We start from the raw sequence: 25,060 nt of genomic DNA, 5'->3' as shown, positions 1-25,060 counted from the left end.
GCTGAGATTATTTTTCAACTCATCCACCTGCATACTGCGGGGACTCCGATCCTACTAAGCTACCAACACCCTTGGAAATTAAGGTTATTAAGAGCATTCACAAAACAACTGCCACAACAGACTATAGCCGTGGTGGCGAACCTGTGGCACGCAGAGCCCTCTCTGTGGGCACGAGCGCCATCGCCCCAGTCCTAGGCCTTCAGCTGGGTTTTATAAAACCTTTTCGCTTTAGGCCTCTGCCACCATGTGCAAAAAAAAAAAAAAAAAAAGCTTCAGTCAGTCAATCAATCAATTTCAACTTCTCGTGGGAAATAAAGGTCTTGCAAAGTTGGAATTGATTGATTGAACTTTTTAATCCCACCCAATCTGCCGTTACCACCGCAGCCACGCCCACCTAATGGGCCACACCCACCCAACTGGCCACACCCACTCAATGCACCATGCCCACCCGGCACCTGACGATACATAAGTGGGTTTTGGGTTGCAGTTTGGGCACTCGGTCTCTAAAAGATTCGCCATCACTGGACTATACGATTCAGGTGACCCTGAGGGCACAGATAAGCCTCCAAGCGGCCTCAACGACTCTGAGAAAGAGGACATGCAACCAGATGACTGCAAGGAATATAAATCCTTCCATTCTCCACCATTCAGTCAGAACTGAAGAAGCTTCTTGGAGGAGAAGCGAAACGCCTTCTAGCAAAACAAGAAAGTCCAGTGGCCTTTTGAAAGAAAAGCACCTTTGGGACAACTGCCGCAATAAGCATGGCAAACGTAAAATATCCACTGACAGGAAGTGACAATGCTTTCTTAATGCTTTGCTTTTTTTAATATAAAAAAGGCAAATGGGCAAACCATGAAACAAAACACCCCTAATAACTTCTCCCCTCTCTTTTTAACACAAAAAGCATCTAGAATCTTGGAGGTGGAGACACATTACTGGAAATCGAATCATACTTGCGGCTGTCTCTTTGTTGGCAGCCCTGCAAAGTTCTGTTTTAAAGAAAGTAAAATAATCTTTAAAAAAAAAAACAACCCTAAACTAGATTGGTATCAGGAGAGGTGCTCCTAGACATACGGATAGTCCTTGACTTACAACAGTTCCATTTAGTGACCAAAGTTACAACAGCATTGAAAAAAGTGACCTATGGCCGTTTTTCACATTTATGACCGTTGCAACATCCCCATGCTCGGCAACTGGTTCGTATTTATGACGGTTGCCGCGTCATGTGATCCCCTTTTGCAACCTTCTGACCAAGTCAATGGGGAAACCAGATTCAAATCAAATCAAATCAACCTCTATTGTCAAAGTACAACATGTGTACAATGAGATTGGCTAAGCTTCCCTTCGTGCACCCCCCCCGACACAATTCACAGTGACAACAACACACAAGCTTATTACACCACGTGAACTTATTGCACAACGCGCCGGCCCCGCGAGTCTATCATATATGGGGTTATTTCCCATTCAGGAGCCTGACAGCCCATGGGTTGAAACTGTTCTTCAGCCTGTTGGTGCAGCTGGCTACGCTTCTATATCTCCTGTTGATGGTAGGAGAGTGAAGAAGTGCTCACCAGGGTGTGAGTCGCCCCTGAGGATTTTCCTCACTCTTCCAAGGCAGTGGGCCCTAGCGATGTCGTCTAGTGGTGACAGGGAACAGCCCACGATGTTTTGTGCTGTGCTCACCACCCCGTCACTGCAATGATTCACTTAACTGTGGCAAGAAAGGTCTTAAAATGGGGCAAAACTCACTTAACAAATGCCTCACTTAGCAACATATTTTTTGAGCTCAATGGTGGTCATACATAGAGGACTGCCTGTATTGAAATCCACTGACACTATGTTGGAAATACCAACCTCTGTTTTACTCTAACTAGATCTGCAAATAAAGCAACTCAATGGAAAGGAACAAGCGGGAGGCAGGCAGGATTAAATATTCCCTAGAATTTCTATCTTTTTTGCTACGAAATGGTAACCTGAATTCTCAGCTCTTAAACCCCACTTGCCTCATATAATATAGTATAATGCGCTCTTTTCGCCATCAATCTGTACTTTCTACTCCAAGTTCATATACAGATAATCCTCACTTTACAACCACAGTTGGAACCATTTCCGTGGTTGAGCAAGGCAGGTGGTGAGTGGTCCTACACCCTTTGTTGCCACGATTAAGCACTGCAGTTGTAAAGCGAACCACATAGTTGTTAAGCGAATCTGGCTTCCCCCATCAGTTTTGCTTGCTGGAAGCTGGCTAGAAAAGTCACGAATGGCCCTCACGTGGCCCTGGGATGCTGCAAACGTCATAAAATCGTGCCAGTTGCAACAAGCGTCGTAAGGGCGAGGACCACCTTTGTAAATCACTTTTTGCAGTGCCCCTGTAACTTTGAATGGTTGCCAAATGAATGGTTCTCAGTCAAGAGCATCTGTACTAGCAAAACCTGAATAGGCATTGAGTCACCCATGTGTACCATTGTACAAGTAATCCTCAACTCAAACAATTCATTTAGTAACCCAGGGCTCTTCAAACTTGTCCCTTTTATGACTTGTGGACTTCAACTCCCAGTGCCTGGCTGAGGAATTCTGGGAGTTGAAGTCCACAAGTCATAAAATGGCCAAGTTTGAAGACCCCTGGTGTTGATAATACGTGTGCTAATGCCAGATTCAGTCAGAAATGGTGAGCATCAGAAAGGTCTTTGAACTGCAGTCCCTGACCTAGTTTGAACACAAAGGCTAATATTCTGTGCAGTACAGTTTTAGGACGGTAGGAAGAGAATGGTTGCCAATTCAGCCAAGAGTACAAACACCTGAGGCCGACATATGAAAAACGTGCCCATTCAAGCTGGCATGGAGATCTATGTTTTGAAGCTGGAAATGTCAGAGCTTCTTAGTGTCTCTGCTAGGCATCTGCTGATAGAACTGAAAGACGGACGGCAGGGTGTCAGTCACAATTTCTAGGAATTTAGCTTTAATACAAGTGGATTCTCTACAACAGGGGTCTTCAAACTGGGCCCTTTTGTGACGTGTGGACTTCAACTCCCAGAATTCCTCAGCCAACGTGCCTAGCTGAGGAATTCTGGGAGTTGAAGTCCACACGTCATAAAAGGGCCAAGTTTGAAGAACCCCGTAATAACCATTCAAAGTTAAAATGGCACTGGGAAAAGTCACTTATCAACATTTTCACACTTATGATCCCTGCATTGTCCCCATGGTCACTGGATCAAATTTTGGCCACTTGGCAACTGGCTCATATTTATGACGGTCACAGTGACACAGGTCATGTGATCGCCTTTTTCGCCCTTCTGACAAGCAAAGTTAACAGGGAAGCCAGATCCATTTAACAACTATGTTACTAACTTAACAACTGCAGTGATTCACTTAACCATCTGTGGCAAGAAAGGTCGTAAAATGGGGTAAAAATCGCTTAACAAACCTCTCACTTAGCAACGGAAAATTTGGGCTCAATTGTCATCGTAGGTTGAGGACAACCTACATCAATGCTGGACCAGTATCTTCCATAACCAGCAAAGACCAGTTAACTGTATTTCTCACAAGAAGTAGGGTTGATATCACTTCTCATGTTATCTACATCACAGTACCAGAGAATGGTTTATCTGTGATTTATTATAAATGCATTGGAAATTGTTTTTATTATGTTAGCTTTCAGACAGTTTTTATTTTTTACATTTTGCTTTGATGATGTTTTATTCTTGTGAGCTGCCTTGTGTCAGAGGGAAGATATCAGTGCATAAATGACGTAAATAAAGAATAATATGGAAGTGATATGGAAAGGTTACGATAGATCAATGAATTCCCTGAAAAACGGCTGTATTGTAGGACTTGGCAACTATTGAGAGCAATGCTCCAAAATAAAGAGTGACAATGGATGCATAGAAGATGAATGCAGAATATTTCATAAAGGTTGTTAAATGCATACCCTAAAGTTATATTTCCCCAGCAAGAGCAAGATCTGAGCTTATTTTTATAGGCCACCTAAGATTACACCAGAACTTAGTTATTTGAATTTGATAGTCAAATGTTTTTTTTTAAATCACAAGGTCAGCAAATACATACTTCTTTGCAACAGTACACTGTAAAACCTCTAAAACAAAAGCCTTATAAATTTCAAAAATGCTGTTTCGTTTTCTGTATTGCAGACAGTCATCATATATATTTGCCTCTTGTTTTAAAATGGAAATATTGCTAAACTTTGAATTCTATTTAATGTTTCTACACTGAAAGGGGCTGTGTGTGTCATTAATTGGGTTATAAGTAGCTGCTTGCAAAGCTTCATGTTCTGATCATGATCATGATCCTCATAACGTTCTGGCATTTTGTCCACCCTAATGTGCCAATTCAGCTGTGAGGGGTCCTTGGTGCTCTCTGAGCTTGCTTGTTTTCTTGCAGACCTTTCATTACCCTAACTAGATAACATCATCAGTTTTCTGGGGTTATCGATCCCTTCAAAGGATTCACTTACAGAAAAAGATAAATTCCCGAATAGCCATATGGAACGATTGTAGGGGTAGAGTACAGGTAATCCTTATGACCGTAATACCACAATTGGACAGAATTTCTGTTGCTGAGCAAGACAGATGTTGAGTTGTGGTCAGTGAATCACTGCAGATGTTAAGACAATCATGCGGTCATTAAATGAATCCAGTTTCCCCCACTGATTTTGCTTGTCAGAAGCTATCTAGGAAGTTTGTAAACAGTGATCACACACGACCGACAACCATTATAAATAAATGCATGCTGGTTGCCAAACACACAAATTTTGACTATGTGACTTGGGGATGCTGCAGTGTTCGTAAGTAAGTATAATGACTGCTTGTAAGTGACTTTTTCAGAGTCATTGTAATGTCAAATGGTCACTAAACCAATCATTGTACAGGTAGCCCTCAATTTACAACCAGTTTGTTTAATGACCGTTCAAAGTTACAATGGCACTTTAAAAAGTGACATGCGATAGTTTTTCAGAGTTACAACCTTTGCAGCATCCCCATAGTCACATGATCAAAATTCAGATACTTGGCAACTGGTTCATACTTACGACCGTTGCTGTGTCCCGGGGTCATGGGATCACCTTTTGTGACCTTCTGACAAGCTAAATCAATGGGAAAGCCAGGTTCACTTAACGACCGGGTTACTAGCTTATCAACTGCAGTGATTCACTTAATAACTGTGGCAAAAAAGATTGTAAAATGAGGCAAAACTCACTTAACAAATGTCTCACTTAACAACAGAATTTTGGGGCTCAATTGTGGTCTTTAAGTCAAGGACAACCTGTACATTGAGGAATACCTATACACAGTTTTGCACATGACTGGTTGTGTGTGATCTCCACAGTAAATTATGCTCTATTTCTGGGATCCCAAGGAGCAGATGAAATGTTCCAAAGAGCAACTATATCTAAATGTTGTGTTCAGTTCTCTGTATCTATTTTTTCCCACACTTAACATAATATAGTTAAAATCTTCAGCACGGGTACATAATAATTAGACTTCAAGTGATTGGCACTATCATATAGGCAGCTCTATATAATCTGCAATTCACCAAATTCAAGACAATCCAGTAACCATATTTATGGACTCTCCAGTGCTTGATTACTGCTCATCTGCTTGATAAGTACACCCCGATATACAACATGGCTTGTAAGATCACACATTTACAGACGACAGACGCACCACAAATAGGATCTAAAGTCGAAAATGGGCTTTGAACAGACACGAAGACATTCTATTGGCACCCCATTAAATAAACTGTGTCTTCTCCCAGGCTCCCAGAGAAATACCATTTAAATTTAAGGAGTTATTGGTAGCATACCTATGCCTTCTTTTTGACTTCAGATGAAAAGCACAGCACATCCACATTACTGTCCAATTACAGGTAGTCCTCGACTTATTTTCTGACAGTTAGAACAATTAATCAGTGGAACAACCTGCCTCCAGAAGCTGTGAATGCTCCAACCCTGGAAGTATTTTAAGAAGAGACTGGACAGCCATTTGTCTGAAATGGTATAGGGTTTCCTGCCTGAGCAGGGGGTTGGACTAGATGACCTCCAAGGTCCATTATTATTATTATTATTATTATTATTATTATTATTGACAGTTCATTCAGTGACTGTTCAAAGTTACAAGAGCACTGAAAAAAGTGACTTTATGACCGTTTTTCACACTTATGACCGCTGCAGCATCTCCAGGGTGACATGATTTACATTCGGATGCTTGACAACTGCTTCATATTTATGACAGTTGCGGGGGTTATGGGAGTCCCTTTTGTGACCTTCCAACAAGCAATGGGAAAGCCAGATTCCCTTTAGCAACTGAGTTTACTAATTTAACCACTGCAGCGATTCGCTTAACAAATGTGGCAAGGAAAGTTGTAAAATGGGGCACAACTCGCTGAACAAACGTCTCGGTTAGCAACAGAAATTTTGGGGCTCAACTGTGGTCGGGAGCCAAGGACTACCTGTACAAAAAAGGATAATCCTTCTTTATAGAGCAGTGTTTCTCAACCTTGACAATTTTAAGGCATGTGGACTTCAACTCCCAGAATTCCACAGCCAGCAATGCTGGCTGTGGAATTCTGGGAGTTGAAGTCCATATGCCTTAAAATTGTCAAGGTTGAGAAACACTGTTATAGAGTGAGGATAAATTGCTCTACAAGCAGCGTCTGAACTTCATCCCACAATGACTACACCTAACACAGGGGCAGGCAACCTTGGCTCTTTTATGACTCGTGGACTTCAACTCCCAGAATTCCTGAGCCAGCCATGCTGAGGGGAAAGGGAAAGGTTTCCAAGCTGAGCCATGCTGGCTCAGGAATTCTGGGAGTTGAAGTCCATGAGTCACAAAAGAGCCGAGGTTGCCTACCCCTGACCTAGCAAAACACTCAATCACGTAAGGAAAAATAAAAAAGTAGGCAAGTACCACAGAGCCACGCAGCCAATTGCTCATCACTGACACAAGACACTTTCTGACTGCTCCTTTTGCCACCTTTGGGAGTCCCTGATTTCTGTCCCGTGCTTCCTCTCAGAGGCTCGTCAAGAGGGCTCTTACAGTACAGGTGATCTAAGAGCTCTGCGCCAAAGACGTCCGTGCCGATAGGCCCTTCCACTTCCATCTGACTACGGCAGTCTTCGTTCTGGACCGACTCCGTGACAGGCCCGTTAGTGCAATCGTCACTTGTGCCCAAAGCCAACTTGGAAGGCTGAAGGACCACCTCATCAGCGCCCATAACCTGGTTGGATTCTTCCTCCTCGTGACCTGAAACTGAGATTTCCTTTTCCGTCACGGAGATGAAAATGTCTTCGGGAGAGCGGTCCAAGGATGGCATCTCCCCCGCGTCCACCCTGGGCACGGCCTCTGTCCCTGAGGGACTTCCGTGCGACTCTGGCAGCAGGCAGGTTTCCGCGATACCATTTTGGTCTCGGGGCGCAAGGTTCTTGTAATGGAGCTCCCTACCGTGAAACAGTCTCTCCTGCATAAGGCAAGCATCAGGTCGACACATTTGACTCTCCTCAATAAGTGGTCCTGGCATGTTATTGTTCATATCTGAGAAGCAGAATAGGTCCCAAGGAGAGCTACGCTTGGATTTCCGAGAAGGAAGCGAGGCCCCGCGATCCTCCGCCAAGGCCTCCGAGCGCTGATCCTCTCGCCAATCTCTTGTTACTTTCGCCGCCCAACTCGGTCTGCTTTTGTTCAATTTACACGGTTTGCCTCTCCGAAGCTGGGGAGGAGATTTCGCAATTCTAATTCGAAACTTAACCAGAGAAAGTTTTTTATGCATCATAAATAGGACTCCTTTTAAAGTACGCTGGTTAAATGTAGGCCTTCGGACATTCAAGAGGCCGCAAGTTCCATTTGGCTTCAGTCCTCGACAACAATATTTCCTTGCAGAGTTATCTAGAATTATGATTTCGTTTTTGCCTCCATTACGATGGTGGCCTCCCCCACTCGGAACGCGACGTCCCCTTTTAATGGACAAACCAGTAATGCTGGCCTCAGGGCTGTATTGCTTGTCTTGACAAACCTCTGACTCAACCCCTAAGCTAATATATTTAGCCAGAAGCTCACTCTGGCAAGGTGTCCGGCCAAGGCCCCTCGACCCTGAATAGGGTGTTCTACAGCGGGAGAAAGGGATTTTGAATCTATTTTGTGGACAGGTACAATTCTGAATAAGTCCAACTGGCAGATTTATATTAAAAAACTCATCAGGAATCCAGCTTCTCTGGTACAGAAGAGCCCTCCTTTTGTATGGTTTAATTTGTTGCACACTGAAAGATGTCAGACTGCTTTGCTTCCTTCTTCTACGTAGAGGAGGACGCCTCTTTTGGAAGCAGTGTGGCCTCGGCCCCCAAAGTCCCGCAGTCCATGTTCGACGACTGGCCAGCAACCGACTTCTCCACTGCAAGTTTTGACTATGCTCTTTCATTTTTCTGCAGCATTATGATCCCAAAGTGCAGCTGCAAATAAAAAGAGGAACAGAATTACACAAGAGAATAGATGCAGGTTGTCTCATTGACTATTCTCCAGTAATGTATAGGCCAGGGGGGTCTTCAAACTTGGCCTTTTTATGACGTGTGGACTTCAACTCCCAGAATTCCTCAGCCAGGCACGCTGGCTGAGGAATTCTGGGAGTTGAAGTCCACAACTCAGCCCAAAATTTCTGTTGTTCAGTGAGGCATTTGTTTAGTGAATTTTGCCCCATTTTATGACGTTTCTTGCCACAGTTGTTAAGTAAACACCGCAGTCAAGTTAGTCATACGGTTGTTAAGTGAATCTGTTTTCCCCATTGACTTTGCTTGTCAGCAGGTCGCAAAAGGTGAACATGTGGCCCAGGGACGCTGCAACTGTCATAAACATGAGCCAGTTGCCAATCTGAATTATGACCATGGAGATGCTGCAACAGTTGTAGGTGTGAAAAAACTTTTTTCACTGTTGTAGTAACCAAAAGGTCACTAAACAAACTGCTGTAACTTGACAACCATCTGTAATGGCTTAGAATTTGCTCCCTAAAAGAAAAATATACTTTTGCTAGGTGGAGTCACAATAACTTTCTTTCTAAAGTTCTTTCTAAAGAAGGAAGAGCCACGGTGGCACAGCAGTTAGAATCCAGTATTGCAGGCAAACTCTGCCCGCTGCCATGAGTTTGGTTCTGACCGGCTCAAAGTCAACTCAGCCTTCCAACCTTCCGAGGTCAATAAAATGGGGACCCAGATTGTTGGGGGCAAATATGGTGACTCTGTCAGCCGCTTAGAGAGGGCTGTAAAGCATAATGAAGTGGTATATAAGTCTAAGTGCTATTGCTATTTGATAAAACCCACTAATACGTCACAACTAGCCTTGCACCCTGCTTATTGGTAGAATACTGGAAACACAAGACCTAATCCCTTTCTCTGCTTTATGCCAATTCCCAACTTCACCCTATTTTCACAGAAGCATTGACTTTTTCGCCCCAATAATTTTCTTTTCACTATCTTGGCCCTCGATGCTTTCTCTATATCTTCATGTTTATCCAAAAATATTAAAAACCATCTTAAAAGACTTCTACCCTATTCTAGACTACGTGCCTAGCTGGGTGTGAGGCAACATATTTCAAGAGTAAACCTAAGAGGGCCATAGCTAAGAAGAGACCATTCAAATACCCCAGCCATGAAATCACTAGGCACCCTTAGGCAAACCACTGTGCATCCAGACAACAGTTGTTATTCACAGTAACTGATTACAGCAGGGGTGTCAAACTCAATTTCATTGAGGGCCGCATCAGCATTGCAGTTGCCCTTGGGGGGCCAGATGGATGTGGCCAGGGTGGGTTTGGCCTACTGGGTGGGCGTGGAGGGAGTGGGAGTGGCCTACTGGGTGGGCATGGCCAGCTCTACATCGTTCGCGTCAAGGGGGCCTGTGGGGGCCTGGGCAGGAGTGGGACAGATCTGAGGGTCTCTGGCAGAAGGGGGCGGGACAGGGGAAGCGCCAAGGCATGGTCCATTTCTTCATTCCTCACAAAGGGTGACACCTCCCCAGCATGCACCCAGGGGGCGGGGCCGATGTGGCAGGGGCTGGTTCCTCGCTGTTTCCAGACGGCCTTGTGAAGCTAAGACTGAATGCGTTTCAGCATAGATGGCCACCACAAAATTTTACCTTGGCTCCAGGCCGGCCTGGGTCAGAGCCAAGGCAACGGGGGGCCGTTCCCTGTTTCCAGGATGGCTTCGCGGGGCGCATCCGGCCCTTGGGCCTTGTGTTTGACATGTCTGCATTACAGGGACAAGTGGGGAACTGAGCTATCCATTCGAAGAAGTATGGGAAGAGTTTTGATTTGAACATTTGACATCTGTTCTATCAATGATGACCCGAATACAATCTCACTCCCAAACAGTTTTAATCGTGTTTCTTTAGTGATGTCTCTCCTAAACTATCCATCCACACCCCTGCCCCCCCATCCCCCGATGCCTTTCAGATATTTCAGATCACTGTTCCTTAAACCCTTTAATCGGGTACCAAAAGCTGAACTAGCTGTTCTAACGGAAAATCCCAATACTGCACCATTTATACTGAAGACCACTTTCGTAACTGTGGCCTATATAACTCAATCACTGCCATTTGTGTATAACTATCACATCCTTTGAAGGCATCACCTCAGTAAGCCAATCTTGAAGCCATCTGTACTGATACGGTGATGATATGTAAATGTAGGAGCCGAACACAGGTGAGATGATCTTTTATTACAGCAGGTGACTGAAGCAATCAGCTTTTGTCCTATCAAGGTCATCTTTACCACTGAGAGCTAATAGTGCAGAGCTTGTTCAACTCCACCTTGCAGTACAGTAGTAAAAAAAAAAAAGAGGGGGGGGAGAAGATGCAGAAAAAGGACTGATGGACAGAAAAAAAATGTACCTATACAATGTATTTATTTTGAGGAAATCTTCTGAACTGGTTTACAAAAATTAAAGACTTATGGAGGACAGATGCTTGGTAAGTTAAAAAAGAACATCCCTTTTAATTCCTCTGAAGGCAGCCAATGGAGGATTGCAAAATTGCAACGTTATCCAGGACGTACACAAATCACAGGCTACAAAATCATATTTGTTCAGTAGTACAAGATTTCTAAAAATCGTGAAGTTTTTTTTTCCCCCAATACGTCTGATGCTTATTTCTCCAATCTGGAATAATGCTGTAACTGAGATATATATATTTAAATCATTTGTAACAAGATCCGAATCCAAAAGTGTTATGTTCTGAGCTTTAAATGAAGCAAATCTTTTCTGAATGTGTGTTTATCGAACAAAACTCAAAAAAGTACCTCAAATGTTCAAAAGGGATACGAACATGAAAAACAGGAACTTAAAAGCAGCACTTCGCTGCTTCCTCTTGCTCTATTTTAGCACCACAAAAATAGGCAGGCTGCTCCATGGTATTTTAGCCTTAATCTACAGAGAAACTGCACATATTTAAAGGAAGTTAGAAGTCCAAGGTTTATAATGAAGCACTGTTTTCCCCTAACAGTTTCTGTTTTCAAGAATGTTCTAAATCAGTGGTTCTCAACCTGTGGGTCGGGACCCCATTTGGGGTCGAACGACCATTTCACGGGGGTCGCCAAACAACGCAGCCCACCATTTTTTTCCCCCTTTTCCTTAGCTGTGCTACTCCCTTTTATTCTATTGGTTTTTGAAAGCGAATAGAATAGACTCTCTTGAATAGAGTCCAATTCTATTGGCTTTCAAAAGCCAAAAGGAATTGTCCAGGCTGTCTCTGCCCTGCTGAGCCCGCCAAAAGTCCCATTCTGCAAACGGTGCTGCACCAGTTGAGTAGTCCTCGACTTACGACCGGTTGAGTAGTCCTCGATTTACAACCGGTTGGGGGTCGCGGCATTAAAAAGGTTGAGAACCACTGTTCTAAATGCAAAATGTGCTGATTAAGACATCAGGCTAGGAACCAAGAAACTGTGAGTATAAGTCCCATCCTAAGCCTTAAAGCTGGCTGGGTACGTTTGGGCCAGTCATTCTCCCTCAGTCCAACCCACCTCACACGGTGGTTGTTGCGGAGAAATAGGAAGAGGAAGCAGTATTAAATATGTTTGCCGCCTTGCATTGTTTATAAAAATAATAACGGCGGGATATAAATAAATATTGTGTTATTCCCATTGTGTTCCTTTGTCATGCTTTATTTTATTCTATTATTTTAGTTCTGTTTACTTCTTTCCTTTTCTTCCTTTTTATTATTGTAAGCTGCCTAGAGTAGCCCCACGGTGAGATAGGTGGCAGAGAAATGTTAACAAAATAAACTACTACAGATATTGTTACCACGTTCCACTAGGATACAACAGGAGTTGTCATGCAAAGTTGATTCTGTCCGACTTCCGGTTTGCTATTGTAGCCGCTGCAGCCGCTGGAAGGCAAGCTCCGTCTTCCGTGTTCAATTTCGCACTGCTGGGAGACCCTGGAAAGGGTCAAAAGTCGTCCTGTAGGGGCAACCAGCAAGGAGGGGATCCCCGCTTGATCGCGGGAGGACGGTAGCCCTCCCGCTCGATCCGGGGAAGCCCTCCAAACCGGCGGACAAAAGACTGGCCATAGAAATATAGCTCGTCACTAGGTTGCAGACAGCCGAAGTCAAATTTCCCACCAGGCTCTCCAAAGCAGCGCAGATGAGACTGGGTCAGATCTTTAATCCCAAATATTTTTTTTCCTCCTGCAAAAGCTGCCCAAAGTATCTTCCCCCGTGAGGAAAGAAGAATAGCGGCGACTGACTATCCAGGGGAGTTAAAACACTGAAAGAATAACCTAAATCTAACTGGATTTATATGCTTCTAGAATTTGGAGACCAATAGATTTCTTATCCTTATCAAAGACCTTGGTTTTTATTTACAAAAAAGAAATAAAATAGGAAAAGGGATTATAAAAACTTAAAAAAACTTAAATGGCATTGATGACATCTTGTGGCTAAGTTTGATATTATAACTTGTTATTATCTAAAGGAGGCTTGGCTGGAAGCCCAGACTACAGATAAGACTTTTTCAACCTTGACAATTATCAGCTGTGAGAAGCTCAGCTGTGTTCCATACTCAGTTATAAAATTATTTTCATTCTCTGACTTTAAAGCTCTTAATTTAATACACTACTAAGAGAATATGGATGAAGACCAGGAACAGATTCTCCTGATGTTAAAAGCAATACATGAAACCATTCTTTCAGCTTGTGATGAAATAAGATGCTACAGAAAAGAACAAGATGTCAGCCTAGATATACGAACTCAGATTTTGACTACAACTAAAGAATCAACTACACAAAACAGAAGAGAAGAAGTACAACAATTAAATACTATGACAGAGGATTCAACTGACCAACAAATACAGTCAATGGAAAGTCCAGAAAAGGGTCTGACAACATTGAAAATGGAAAACTTTCTATATAAACCAGAAGAAATTTGAGGAGCAAGAAGAACAGACCGAAGGGAAGATAAACATACCAGGACAATTATGGGGATCTGGAATAATAGACGATTTATTAGCCCTTCCAAAAAAATGGTGACTGGATGGTTTCTTTTATTTCAAATAATATATATAATAACAGAGGGAGATCTAGTTGATGACCTAAAAGCACTGACAGTTAAGAATTGTGGTAAAGGAAACTTTGGTTACCAAAAATTTGGAAATTATAAATATCAAATGTTAAATTTAAATATTGACGGGAAACTAAAAATTGGGAAAAACTAAGGGACAGTGACTGTTTATAAAGATTGAATGCTAAAGTAACTAGGATATGTATAAGCTAAAATTTATTGATAAATGTAACAATGCTATCTTTACTTAATGGCTATAATAAGAATTGTATTAGTTTAAATATGAGACAGCAGATATTAAGGGAAAAGGAGAGGAAATATTTGATGTGGTAGTTTGAGATTTGTACTAAAGGTTTTTGTATGTTATTGAATTATTAACCCAGCCACCACGTTGCTTTTTAAATACTTAAATGTAAAATTAGAAAATAAAATATTACAAAAAAAAGTTGATTCTGTCCATTCACCCCAAGCACCTGAAGAGGATCTGCTGCAACTTTTCTTCCCCATGATTACGTGGGATCTGGACCATAGAGAATCAGGCTCCATACAGATTGGAGCATGCTTCAAATATGCCTTCAGCCTGAATTGGTTGTGGGTGCCTATCTTGGCTAAGTATGAGTATTATATTTTTAATATTCTGATTATTATTATTGTGCTCTGGTTTATCTTTGCTTTGTTATTCGCTGGCATGTCTAATCAAAGGCAACAGAAAATTCATCTGAAAAGACAATTATGACTTGAGGCCCTATCCCTGAATAGATAAATCAATCAGGTGAATATGTGAAGATTCCCAAATTTGATCAAGCACGCAGTTTTGTTTTTGTTTCGGAATGCTTATGTTGGATGTTAGATAAAATGTAGCATTGACTTGCTTTTGTTTTCCAAGGAACTGCAAATGTAGAAATTCTGAAACATATTCAGCTCAGACTTAACCAAGGTTTCACTCTAATACATTTTCCTGGTAGTGAGTCAAGCTATTTCTCAAAGGCCCAAAATATCAGAAGACCAGCCATGGCATTGCATGCTTTATATATTTAAAGGGCAATTATTAGTAATCTCTTGTTGAACTAACTTGCACATTCTTGTAAAATTGTATATTTTATTCTTGTGTAAATAGTTACTGACTGACCACATATTGGCAAGTAACAAGAGCAACACAAGTAGAAGTGGACAATTACTCATTGCCAGGGAACTACTGGAAAATGTGGCAAAAGAATTCTAGTTATCTAAGCAGTTTTGCTACATGGGACAATCACTAAAATATAAAAGTACTGAAGCAATATTGCAGCACAACGTTCTGGAGAGGTAAAACAGCACAGAAAAAGAATGACTAGAGATTGACTACACTTAACTTTCTTCCACTTTAGTCTAGCTGATAGTCACTGAAAATGACTGCTCTAAAATTCAGAAGGAAAACAAATGCATTTCAAAAACAAATTGGAATATTGGTTTATAAAATCCTTTTTTGACTTGTTGCCCTTCAAATCTGCTCAGACTGCACTGTAAGCAGAAATTAAAGCCAAAATATCTGAAAAACATCCAATGGAAGAAGTCTGATCTACCCAGAAACAAAGAAAAGTATCTGAGATGTTATTGTTCGAAACCATTTTTAAAAAATTTGCACACAAGTCAAAACCTTCAGTTCATCCTCCAAAAATAAGACACTGGCAGAGAGAGAACTGCGCATTTTAAGTTCATTGTTCTCAACTGTAAATAAGGATAATTTCATCACTTCCTTTAGAAAAGAGAGCTCTGTCTGTGCACCAGCTCATCCTTTGTAAAATTAAATTCAAGCCATCCTGGCCTTTAAATACACTAGTTTTCCAGCAATGTAATAAATAGGCTACATTCAAAATTTGCATAAACCAGGATCCTTATCTTTCGGGTTTCTTACCCCTCACCTCAATATTATAGGCCTGTCTCCTGCTCCACAAAAAACCTTTTGAACAGAAAGGCTTTCTGCCAAAATTCTAAACTCAACTTTAAAAATCAGATAACAGATTTATAGTCTGCAAGGTTTACTTGTCCATAAAGAAATGGTCAACCTCTGAAGGATGGAATGTTTGATCTTTCTCTGCTGGTTGCAGAGAGAATATGAATAGAACAGAGCTGGAAGGGACCTTGGAGGTCTTCTAGTCCAGCCCCCTGCTCAAGCAGGAGAATTTCTCCCTCTGCAGATGGCAAGGAACCAGAGGAGGGATCTGTTGTTTTTCCAGCCAACTCAGTCATCAACATGGAGCTCCGTATACTCTCCTGCATCACTTTCCCAATTGCCTATGGCTGTCAAGTAATCTGTTAAATACTAACCTGTTTAAAATTGCTAAATTACAAGTTTGTCACACCCTAAAATATGCTGCAACATAGACATTGTCCCAAAGTCAGAGAAATCTGACTTGTAAGTACATGCCAGACCTCAGATTATGAAGGCAAGCAGTGCAATGAATTTACCAGCGTTGTGCTCTTCCCTGCAATACCATTTTCAACATACATAGAGTAGGGTGCAGTTCTTTGCTTTTAACTTAATGACGTGGTTCTCAACCTGTGCTCTGCAGAGCCCTAGGGGCACACAATGTCATCACAAGGGGTCTGCAAAGGCTCGAAAAAATATTATGATTTAAATCTTAACTCTTGGGGGTCCATGGCCATGACCCATGGCCACAAAAGGTACTTAAAGGGGGTCCGTGGTGAAGAAAAGGCTGAGAACCACTGATTTAATGCACTGACTATGAACTTGAAAATCTACATGTTTTTGGACCTAAACTGATCAGTGTCTGGTAAGTCCCTGTCTGGGTCTCCTAATCAGACTTTTCTTTGTGCAAGGGGAAAAGAATTAAGTGTGAAAGAAAGACTGCCCTAAAAATAATTTCCTAAGCCAGGCCCTAAGCACATCTAGTTCTTCTACCTACAAAATAGCTTTGTTCTTTGGCTAACAGAATTTTATAATATAAAATCTTTATGCTTCCTATCCTTCCATTTAATAAACAAGACCAAGAAACAGTTGTTTCCATGTAAGTTCCATTTAACAAACAAGACCAAGAAACAGTTGTTTCCATGTAAGCATAAGCTGCCAATGTAACACTCACCCATTTATTCTTATTCAGCTTCTTAAGTATGTCAGTACAATTAGTACAAGCATGCATAGTCACCAGTGACCATTACATCAGTTCTATCTCTTCACATCGGATTCGGTAAAAAAAAAAAAATCTGAAATATGAAAATGGCTTTGACATTTTCTGAGCACTGTAAAATCTGTGGAATCAGACCAACCATCCATGAAGATCAACATCAGTCACCAACTTCATAATGATCTATCAGGTGTCCCTTGAGAACCACGAAGAAGACATAAAGAGATTTCTCCTGACTAGGAGCTTCTACCAGCATTACAGGTCGTCTTATCCGCCTTAAATCCACCTATTAGCAACTGTCAGCATAACTTGTGGAAGCACGTTCCATAAATTAAATGTCTGATTTAATTTGATTTCAACCCTAATCATCACTTTTATTTAATAACTCAAACATTATGAGGATAGGATCTGGATCTTAGTACTTCCTTGAATGTAACTATACCAAAATATATTGAAGTGCTTTTAACAGTTCTGTGTTTTCCCTGCAGCCAAGAGGAATAAAGTGCTTGCCTTTGAAAAAAAAAATACAAGAAGTACTTCTAAATAGCCTTTTCACACATCTTGTGAAAAATTCTCAGCAGAAAAGTTAAAAAAAATCTGCTTGGCAGCAGCAACTTATCATGTTCACCCCTGCTTTCTTAAATATAGAACTACTCCCTATTCTGATATTTTCACTGGAAAATCTTAGATAAGCATTTCTTTTATTGTTAGATTACTGAAAATGTGCTTTTATAAAAGCATGTATTTACATTCTCTGAATCTTCTTTATGAAATTAAATATATCATTAATTTCACTCCCCTTTCCATATTTATCTTCTCCACACCTTCGGAGAAAAGTAATCTCAGTAGAAAACACTGATTCACAATCTGTTTTAGTTTTCCCTAACTCTCCCCAGCATGCATATGCAGTCACTCCTTTCTGGAGCTCTAATCTTCACTGTCAATTTCTGATTTCCTCACACATTCTTATGCATAATTTTCCTTTATGGGAAAGTTCCAGTTCCTGCAGATCAATGGATGAAACAGATATGCATAGGGCTGTAAAGCACCATGAAGTGGTATATAAGTCTAAGTGCTACTGCTACGGAAGAAATTCTGACCGCCAGTTATTTAACAGGAAAAAAAACCTGCCTTTTCATTTAAAGTAATATTATTGAAGGAGAGAGAGGACAGAGCTAAACCAGCAGTGTTTTGTGTTAAGAGCTCCAACCAGTTCTTGCTACCAAAACATACCTCTAAGAGCACAAAAAAAAAAAAAACCATGAAAATTTCGCAGGTTGGGGTTTTATTTGGCAGCGAGTATCACAAATAAACAGAGGTCACGAGCGTTAGGACTTTTGCATCAGGTTCTAATGGCTGGACCTTCGGATTCTATTGAGAAAGAGAGGGAGAGATTGCATTGGGGAAGCCATGTTAGTTTGTTGCATCAAGTCCCTCGGAGCTTTTGGTGGCACCTTAAAATCCAACCAAGGAAATGGGTTGCACTCACCCCGCGCTCCGGGTTACCGAGTTCATCGGGATGGGGGGCTCTTGTCAAGACAGATTTAATTAGAAACAGGCCGAGATGAGCCTGGAGATGACCCGAATAAAGGCGCTTCGGGAGGACAGAAACACCACCCCCCCAGGAGACACCTGCATCCCTCACTGGACGTGGGGTGCCCATCCTCGCAGGAAGCCCCGCCGCCCTCTCAGCCAATCCCTCCCCCGAAGTTAGGCCCTCACGGGGAGCAGGACCCCCACTTCCCACGGGAAACCCCCCCTCCGCCCCTAGGAGGATTCCGTCTAATATGCCGGAGGACGGACGTCCACTTGGCCGAAAGCCGACCCTACCCACCGGTGCCCCCCCCCAGGAGGCGCGGGGGAGGAAGGCACGCGAGCCCCCGGATCACCACGCCCCCTCCCGCTGCCCGTCCGGCGCGTACCTTCGTCGCTGGGCGCATCCCGGCCTCCGAGAAGGGCTGGTCTCCCCCCGCTCCCGTTCCCCCCCTCCCCTGAGCGACAGCACCCGGCAACCGCCTCGGCAACGACGACTCACGTGGGTCAGGCTCCCACAACCTACACGGCAGCGACCGGCCCCAGCGGCCTACGTCATTCTTCAGCGACAAAACCTCGGAAGCGAAGGGCGGGGCGGGGGGGCGGAAAAGAGAAGGAAGGCGAGACGGAGGGGCGTTCTGCGCAGGCGTCTCTGCGCAAGAGAGCGGGAGGGAGGAGGAACTTGGATTCGGTAGGGGGCGGGGCACTGAAGAAAGAAGAAAGGAGGAAGCGCTCCCGTCATTTCTCATAGAGGGGAGAGGAAGTAAGGCGCCTGCGCGAGAAAATCCAGCTTTTGGCGACTGAGATACCGGTGCGCCTGCGCGATTGATTTCCCGTTGCTAGGATATAGGCGGTTTTTCTCTCCCTTTCGGATGTCCAATAAGAAAACAGAAGAGGGCAAGAGAGGAAGCCCCGTCCCTGTTTGTGGGCGGGGCATTCTGCTTGTGCGCTTAACGGTCCTTAGTTACGTGTTTCTGCTGAATGTCTGAATGAGGGATGGCGTATTTGTTTGAACGTCAGCAGAGGGAGTTCATGGATTCATTGTAGAAACATTTGAACTCTGCTTATTAGAAAGTTTGGAAATAACCTTTAAGGGCATTGTTTTCTAAAGGTGAAGACTTCGACCTTTAACGCTAAGTTAAACACTAAAGTCCTTATTTGACCTCAAGCTTGAAACTGGCAGCCACTCTCAGCCCAACCTACCTTATAAGGTTGTTGGGATATAAATTCAACCAGTAAATAAATCAGGACTCTTGAAATGGAGTCTGAAATACTGCAGCCATGACACCCCAAGTTAGAAGTAAAATATTAACCTAAGGGCTAATCTTTGTTTCAAGTCACATTTTTAAGGAAGGACAAGTGGTTTTATCAGTTCCACAGAATTGGACCAGGAACTTCAATGTTTCCAATTTTGTATGGAATAGCGAAAGGTTTCTCTGAAATGCAGGAAAAGGACAGCTGATTTGTATTGGTACCAGGTCTGTGGTGGTTGTGAGATATGTCTGTGTGTTCTCATTCACCCAAAGCAGCAGCTCTGCAGAAAGTGCCTCGAACCTGGAAGATGCAGAAGCTAGAAACATTTATTCAGGGGTGAGCATAACCTGTATGGAAACCTGAACGGAGAGGATGATGTTCTGGCAGATCTGATCTTTCTGACTTCTCCTGCACTTTGGTCATTGAACAAACCAGAATGTCTTATGCAGCAAGTCTCTTTTGTTTTTAACTTCTGGGAACCAGGGCTAGCCCTATTATTATATATTTATATATTTAACGTCATTTAAATCATTAGAGTCAATGTTCATATACTTCATCCAAGGATTGCACAACCCCTTAAACCAGAAATCGACTTAAATGGGTTTGTGTCACACAGCAATCCAAGCTGAATGTCGCTAGCTAGCTTGTGACTCTGGTGTGAATAGCCTGGTTTTTAGTTCACCCAGTTTCTGGAGTGATGCAATGTACCAAAGCATACATTAATCAAATTGTCTGGTTTTATATCACCCACTAACTACACGCAAAGACAAATTTAGAGGAACACTAGCCAAACTTAGCTTGTTTTGCAAGTGAAGCCAATATTGCTTTTACTAACAGGGCTAGGTATGTTCTGGGAATACAAGAGTTTAGATGACATATTAGACATTAGGAAAAAAAACATTTCTAGATGTTGTCTGAAATCCAAGAAAGGATTTCTTATCCAAAGGTCTGACAATAGTGGAGAGATGGAGGGAGAATATATGATTAGTTCAGTTTTGCCAACTAAGACTTGGTTACAGGTCAAGGAAACACAAAATGAAGATTGTCGAAAGCTTCACCAAATAGGAAAGATGTGTGCATGTATTTACAGTTCAGAGAGATCACTTCCTACAATATTTTGGGAATCATTCCATGAAATCATATATTTAATTATTAAAAAATGATTAGTTAATTAACATTGATTGATTAGTTCACAAAGTTTTGTCTATGGAGATTCTCAGTCATCCATGTCATGGTTGTCCCACAGGTTCTTTTTCAAAAGGCAACTGGACTTTTGTTTTTCCTTGAAGACGTTTCACTTCTCATCCAAGAAGCTTCTTCAGTTCTGACTGAATGGTGGAGAATGGAAGGATTTATGTTCCTCACAGTCATCTGGTCATTAGCACTCTTTCTGAGAGTCATTGAGGCCACTTGGAGGTTTACCTGTGCCCTCAGGATCACCTGAATACTGCAAATGGGTGGGTCAAAGAGACCATCTACATTAAGATTGAACATCCCTGCCTCAAAAGAGGGGGAGGGATAATTCCTGTTTACAACACAGTCCTTTCAGGAGTTCCAAGAAGGTTCCACACCCATTTGCACTCTGAGAGCATTCCATTTATTTTTCTTTCCTTGTTGAAGGAAAGCCGCATCGGTTCACATTCATGAGTTTTATATCAGTCTACCAAAAGGACATAACAATGTTTAATCCCCATTCAGAGTTTTTATGCACAGACCTGGTTGTGAATGCACTCGGTCAAATATATTTATAGATCCTTTTCAGATCATTGCTTTTCTTGTCAGTTGGCCAACTTATTCAGTCAAGGGATGGGTTAGGGTTACGGTGGGGAAGGGTTTCCTGGGAAGGTTGACTGGAGCACAACAGGAGTGTGCGCCAAGAGTGCCCAAATACGAAGCTGCAAAGAAAGAATTACAATGGGAACATAAACTATAAGAAGCAGGAACATGGGAAAGGTCAACACAATGAAAGATTATATGAATCAACTGCACCAGTGCTTCTCTGATAAAAAACATATGGTATCTGGGGGGGGGGAGCCTAGGAGATTTCATGAGCCCACAGGTTAAAAGCATAGCGGGGCCATGATGTATACCAAGAGGCCACAGGAAAACAAAATCTGTATAGATAGTCCTTAACTTATGACCTAATGGAGCCTGCCCATCTTGGTCCTAAGTCATGACAGTCCTAAGTTGGGTCAACCATATGACGCCCAATGTTACAATCTTTTTTGCAGCAATTATTAAGTGAATCCTGCAGCTGTTAAGCGAATCAATAAATTCACCGTGGACTGCTTCTGTCATAAAACATGTTCATGTGACTGTAACACACTGCAAGCAGCCATAATTGAGGGCTGGTTGCCAAGCACCCAACATGCAGTCACATGACTGGAGTCAGACAAGCCATCGGAACCAGGGTGTGAGTACCTCTAGGGCAGGGGTAGGCAACCTTGGCTCTTTTATGACTCGTGGACTTCAACTCCCAGAATTCCTGAGCCAGCATGGCTCAACTTGGAAACCTCTTCCTTTCCCCTCAGCATGGCTGGCTCAGGAATTCTGGGAGTTGAAGTCCATGAGTCATAAAAGAGCCAAGGTTGCCTACCCTTGCGCTAGGGAGATCTGTTATAACTTTAAACCAGTGGTTCTCAACCTTGGGTCGGGACCCCATTTGGGGTCAAACAACCATTTTACGGGGGTCGCCAAATGACGCAGTCCGCCATTTATTTCCCCTTTTCCTTAGCTGTGCTACTCCCTTTTATTCTATTGGCTTTTGAAAGCCAATAGAATAAACTCTCTTGAATAGAGTCTAATTCTATTGGCTTTCAAAAGCCAATAGGAATTGCCCAGGCTGTCTCTGCCCTGCTGAACCCGCCAAAAGTCCCATTCTGCAAACGGTGCTGCACCAGTTGAGTAGTCCTCAACTTACGACCAGTTGAGTAGTCCTCGACTTACGACTGGTTGGGGGTCACGGCATTAAAAAGGTTGAGAACCACTGCTTTAAACAGTCACTAAGTGACCAGTCATAAATTGAGGGCTACTTGTATCGTAGCGCATATACTCTGTTGTTAATACCAGAATATGCACCAGGTACTGTCCTTTGCCCATATCTGGTAACAGGCTGAATCTGGTTGGCAAAGAAGTGAGACAAAGCTGAATACTCTCTACTTATTTATTCAACATATGTGCTGAATATATATAATGAGAAAAAGATGATTAGAAAAAGATGAGCATTGGTTTTAAAGGAAGGTACATCAATAATCTGTGCTATGCTGATGACACTTCTCTGATACCTGAATATATAAATGATCTGCAACCTTACTAATGAAAGTCAAGGAGCACTGTGAAAAAGGATTAAGATTAAATATATCGCAGACTAAACTAATGACGCAGGTAAAACAACCAGCCTTAGAACTGACAATGAAGATTCTGAAGAGGTAGATTACTAATGTCTTTTAGACTTGACTAACTGAATAATAAAGGAACAAGTAATAAATGTACCATGGACTAGAACTTGGTAGAGGAGCCAGGAAATCCTTGCAAAAGATATTCAGATGCTGGGATTTATCTCTACCTACAACAATCAGAATTCTGCAGGCAATTATTTCCTTCTGTGACACTCTAGCACAGTGATGGCAAACCTTTTAGAGACTGAGTGCCCAAACTGCAATCCAAAACCCACTTATGCATTGTCGAGTGCCGAGTGGGTGTGGCCCATTGGGTGGGTGTGGCTAATTGAATGGTGTGGCTGCAGTGGTAACGGCAGTCTGGGTGGGACTAAAAAGTTCAATCAATCAATTCCAACTTTGCAAGATCTTTTTTTTTCCCCACGAGAAGTTGAAATTGACTGATTAAACCTTTTTTTTTTTTTTTGCACACGGAGGCGGAGGCCTAAAGCAAAAAGGTTTTATAAAACCCAGCTGAAGGCCTAGGACTGGGGCGATGGCGCACGTGCCCACAGAGAAGGCTCTGAGTGCCGCCTCTGGCACCCGTGCCATAGCTTCGCCACCACTGCTCTAGCGAAACTCGGAATTGGAAGAAGCAGGATAGACAACATATTGACACTTTGGTGTTGGGAGAAAACTACTGATAATATTATGGTTAGGCAAGCAAACACATACATTGATCATCAAACCAATCAACCCAAGAGTTCTTACAAATAACCAAGATCAAACTATCATATTTTGATCACTTTATGTATTATGGACTTGCCAAACAGTCGTCTAGACAAGCCCATAATGATGGGGAAATCATAAAGGAAGAGAAGAAGAATACAATCAGCAATAAGATAGATGGATTTTATTACACTGGGAATGGGTGCAAGCTGGGGACACATCTTCCTGAAGAGGAGCTATTTGTGTCAAGGGTGGGGAACTATGGCCCCTTTATGACTTGTTGATTTCAACTCCCAGGAGTTGAAGTCCACAAGTCATGAAGGGGCCATAGTTCCCCACCTCTGATTTATATTGTCACCAAGAATCAACACCAACTTATGGCACTTGACCAATCAATCAAAAGCAAATCAGAAAGGAATGCAATATTTATATGTCCCATCAAGCAAAATAAAGCAAATAGCTACAAGAAGATAGTTGAGGGTTACCAAAGGATAGCTTTGAACTTTTTAATTGAAAATGGTATGTTGATAGGAGACAGACAGACAGACAGATGATAGATGGATGATGGATGGTAGATGATAGATTAGATAGACAGAAGACGATTGATGGATGGATAGAGAGATAGATAGATGGGTGAATGGATGATATGGTCCTTTTGGCAGCACAAATTGTCACTATATTGATATAGTTTTTAATATAAACTGCTGTTACTTATTGTCACTACAGAAAATTTTATTAGGCTGTATTTTTCCTATTTAAAATACTTACTGCATTTTGTAATGTTAACATTTTTTTTAATTCATCTTGGTCTGAAAGACATCCAGAGAATATTTGTTGCTTGGCAGCCATCTAAAATTAATAAATCAAATCAAAACCAAATGAAACTTAGTCATGGACTCATGGTTCTTGTCTTATGGAAAAACAAGACAAAATTTGTCATCTACTCCCTGTAAACTATGCCTCATTTTTCCTTTTGGCTTCTGTGGGTAACTTTTAAATGCCCTCACATCTTCCTCCCAAAATTGAAATAGAAATTGAAATAGTGTGAAATAGAGCAATGAATTCTTAGACATTACATAAATAGACATCCCTGTCCTAAAATTCAGATTAATCAGCTGGAAGCAGGCAAGTCATACAGTTTCTTCTTCCATCTTTTTACATGAAAATGATGTTTTTCTAGACAAGTGAAAGCAATTTATAAGTGGAACTTTCAGTCTTCCGATGACATCACTCAATGGCCAAAAAAACTCTTTACACATGAAGATATCCCATGTGCCATTTATGGTTTGCAGATTGGTGGCTTGGCATGTATGAACTCAATCTATTATGGCTTATTTAATGAATCATATAGGAAACAGATTTCTGCCTGACAGCAAGTCATGATTACCCATTTTTAATAAACATGTATTGATTGGCAATTTCTAGTGTGGTGGGGATTTTATTTACATATTTTTAAATAAAGAAGCCCTACTCCACTAAGTCAGACAACTTCTA

At 42.0% G+C, this 25,060-nt stretch overlaps 1 protein-coding gene across 4 annotated transcripts in view; it reads right to left on the bottom strand.

Moving 5' to 3' along the window:
* Positions 1-18,772, bottom strand: part of SENP5 (SUMO specific peptidase 5) — a 46,408-nt gene extending 27,636 nt beyond the window's left edge. For 2 of the 4 annotated variants that reach the window (XR_005557765.1, XM_039351996.1), the window contains exons 1-2: positions 18,596-18,728; positions 6,925-8,459 (exon numbers count right to left, since the gene is read on the bottom strand). Coding sequence is in view for 3 of the 4 variants with exons in the window: in XM_039351996.1 (XP_039207930.1) it covers positions 6,925-8,428 (1,504 nt within the window). In the remaining variant the exon portion in view is untranslated. Of the gene's footprint in view, positions 1-6,924; positions 8,460-18,595 lie in introns of those variants that run through there. The other 2 variants (XM_039351997.1, XM_039351995.1) reach the window with 2 other exon arrangements.
* Positions 18,773-25,060: the final 6,288 nt, after the last annotated feature.

Source organism: Crotalus tigris, unplaced genomic scaffold, assembly GCF_016545835.1.
Source record: "Crotalus tigris isolate CLP2741 ecotype Arizona unplaced genomic scaffold, ASM1654583v1 scf7180000018395.510130, whole genome shotgun sequence".
NCBI lineage: Eukaryota > Metazoa > Chordata > Lepidosauria > Squamata > Viperidae > Crotalus > Crotalus tigris.
This window is presented reverse-complemented; position numbering and strand designations above follow the sequence as displayed.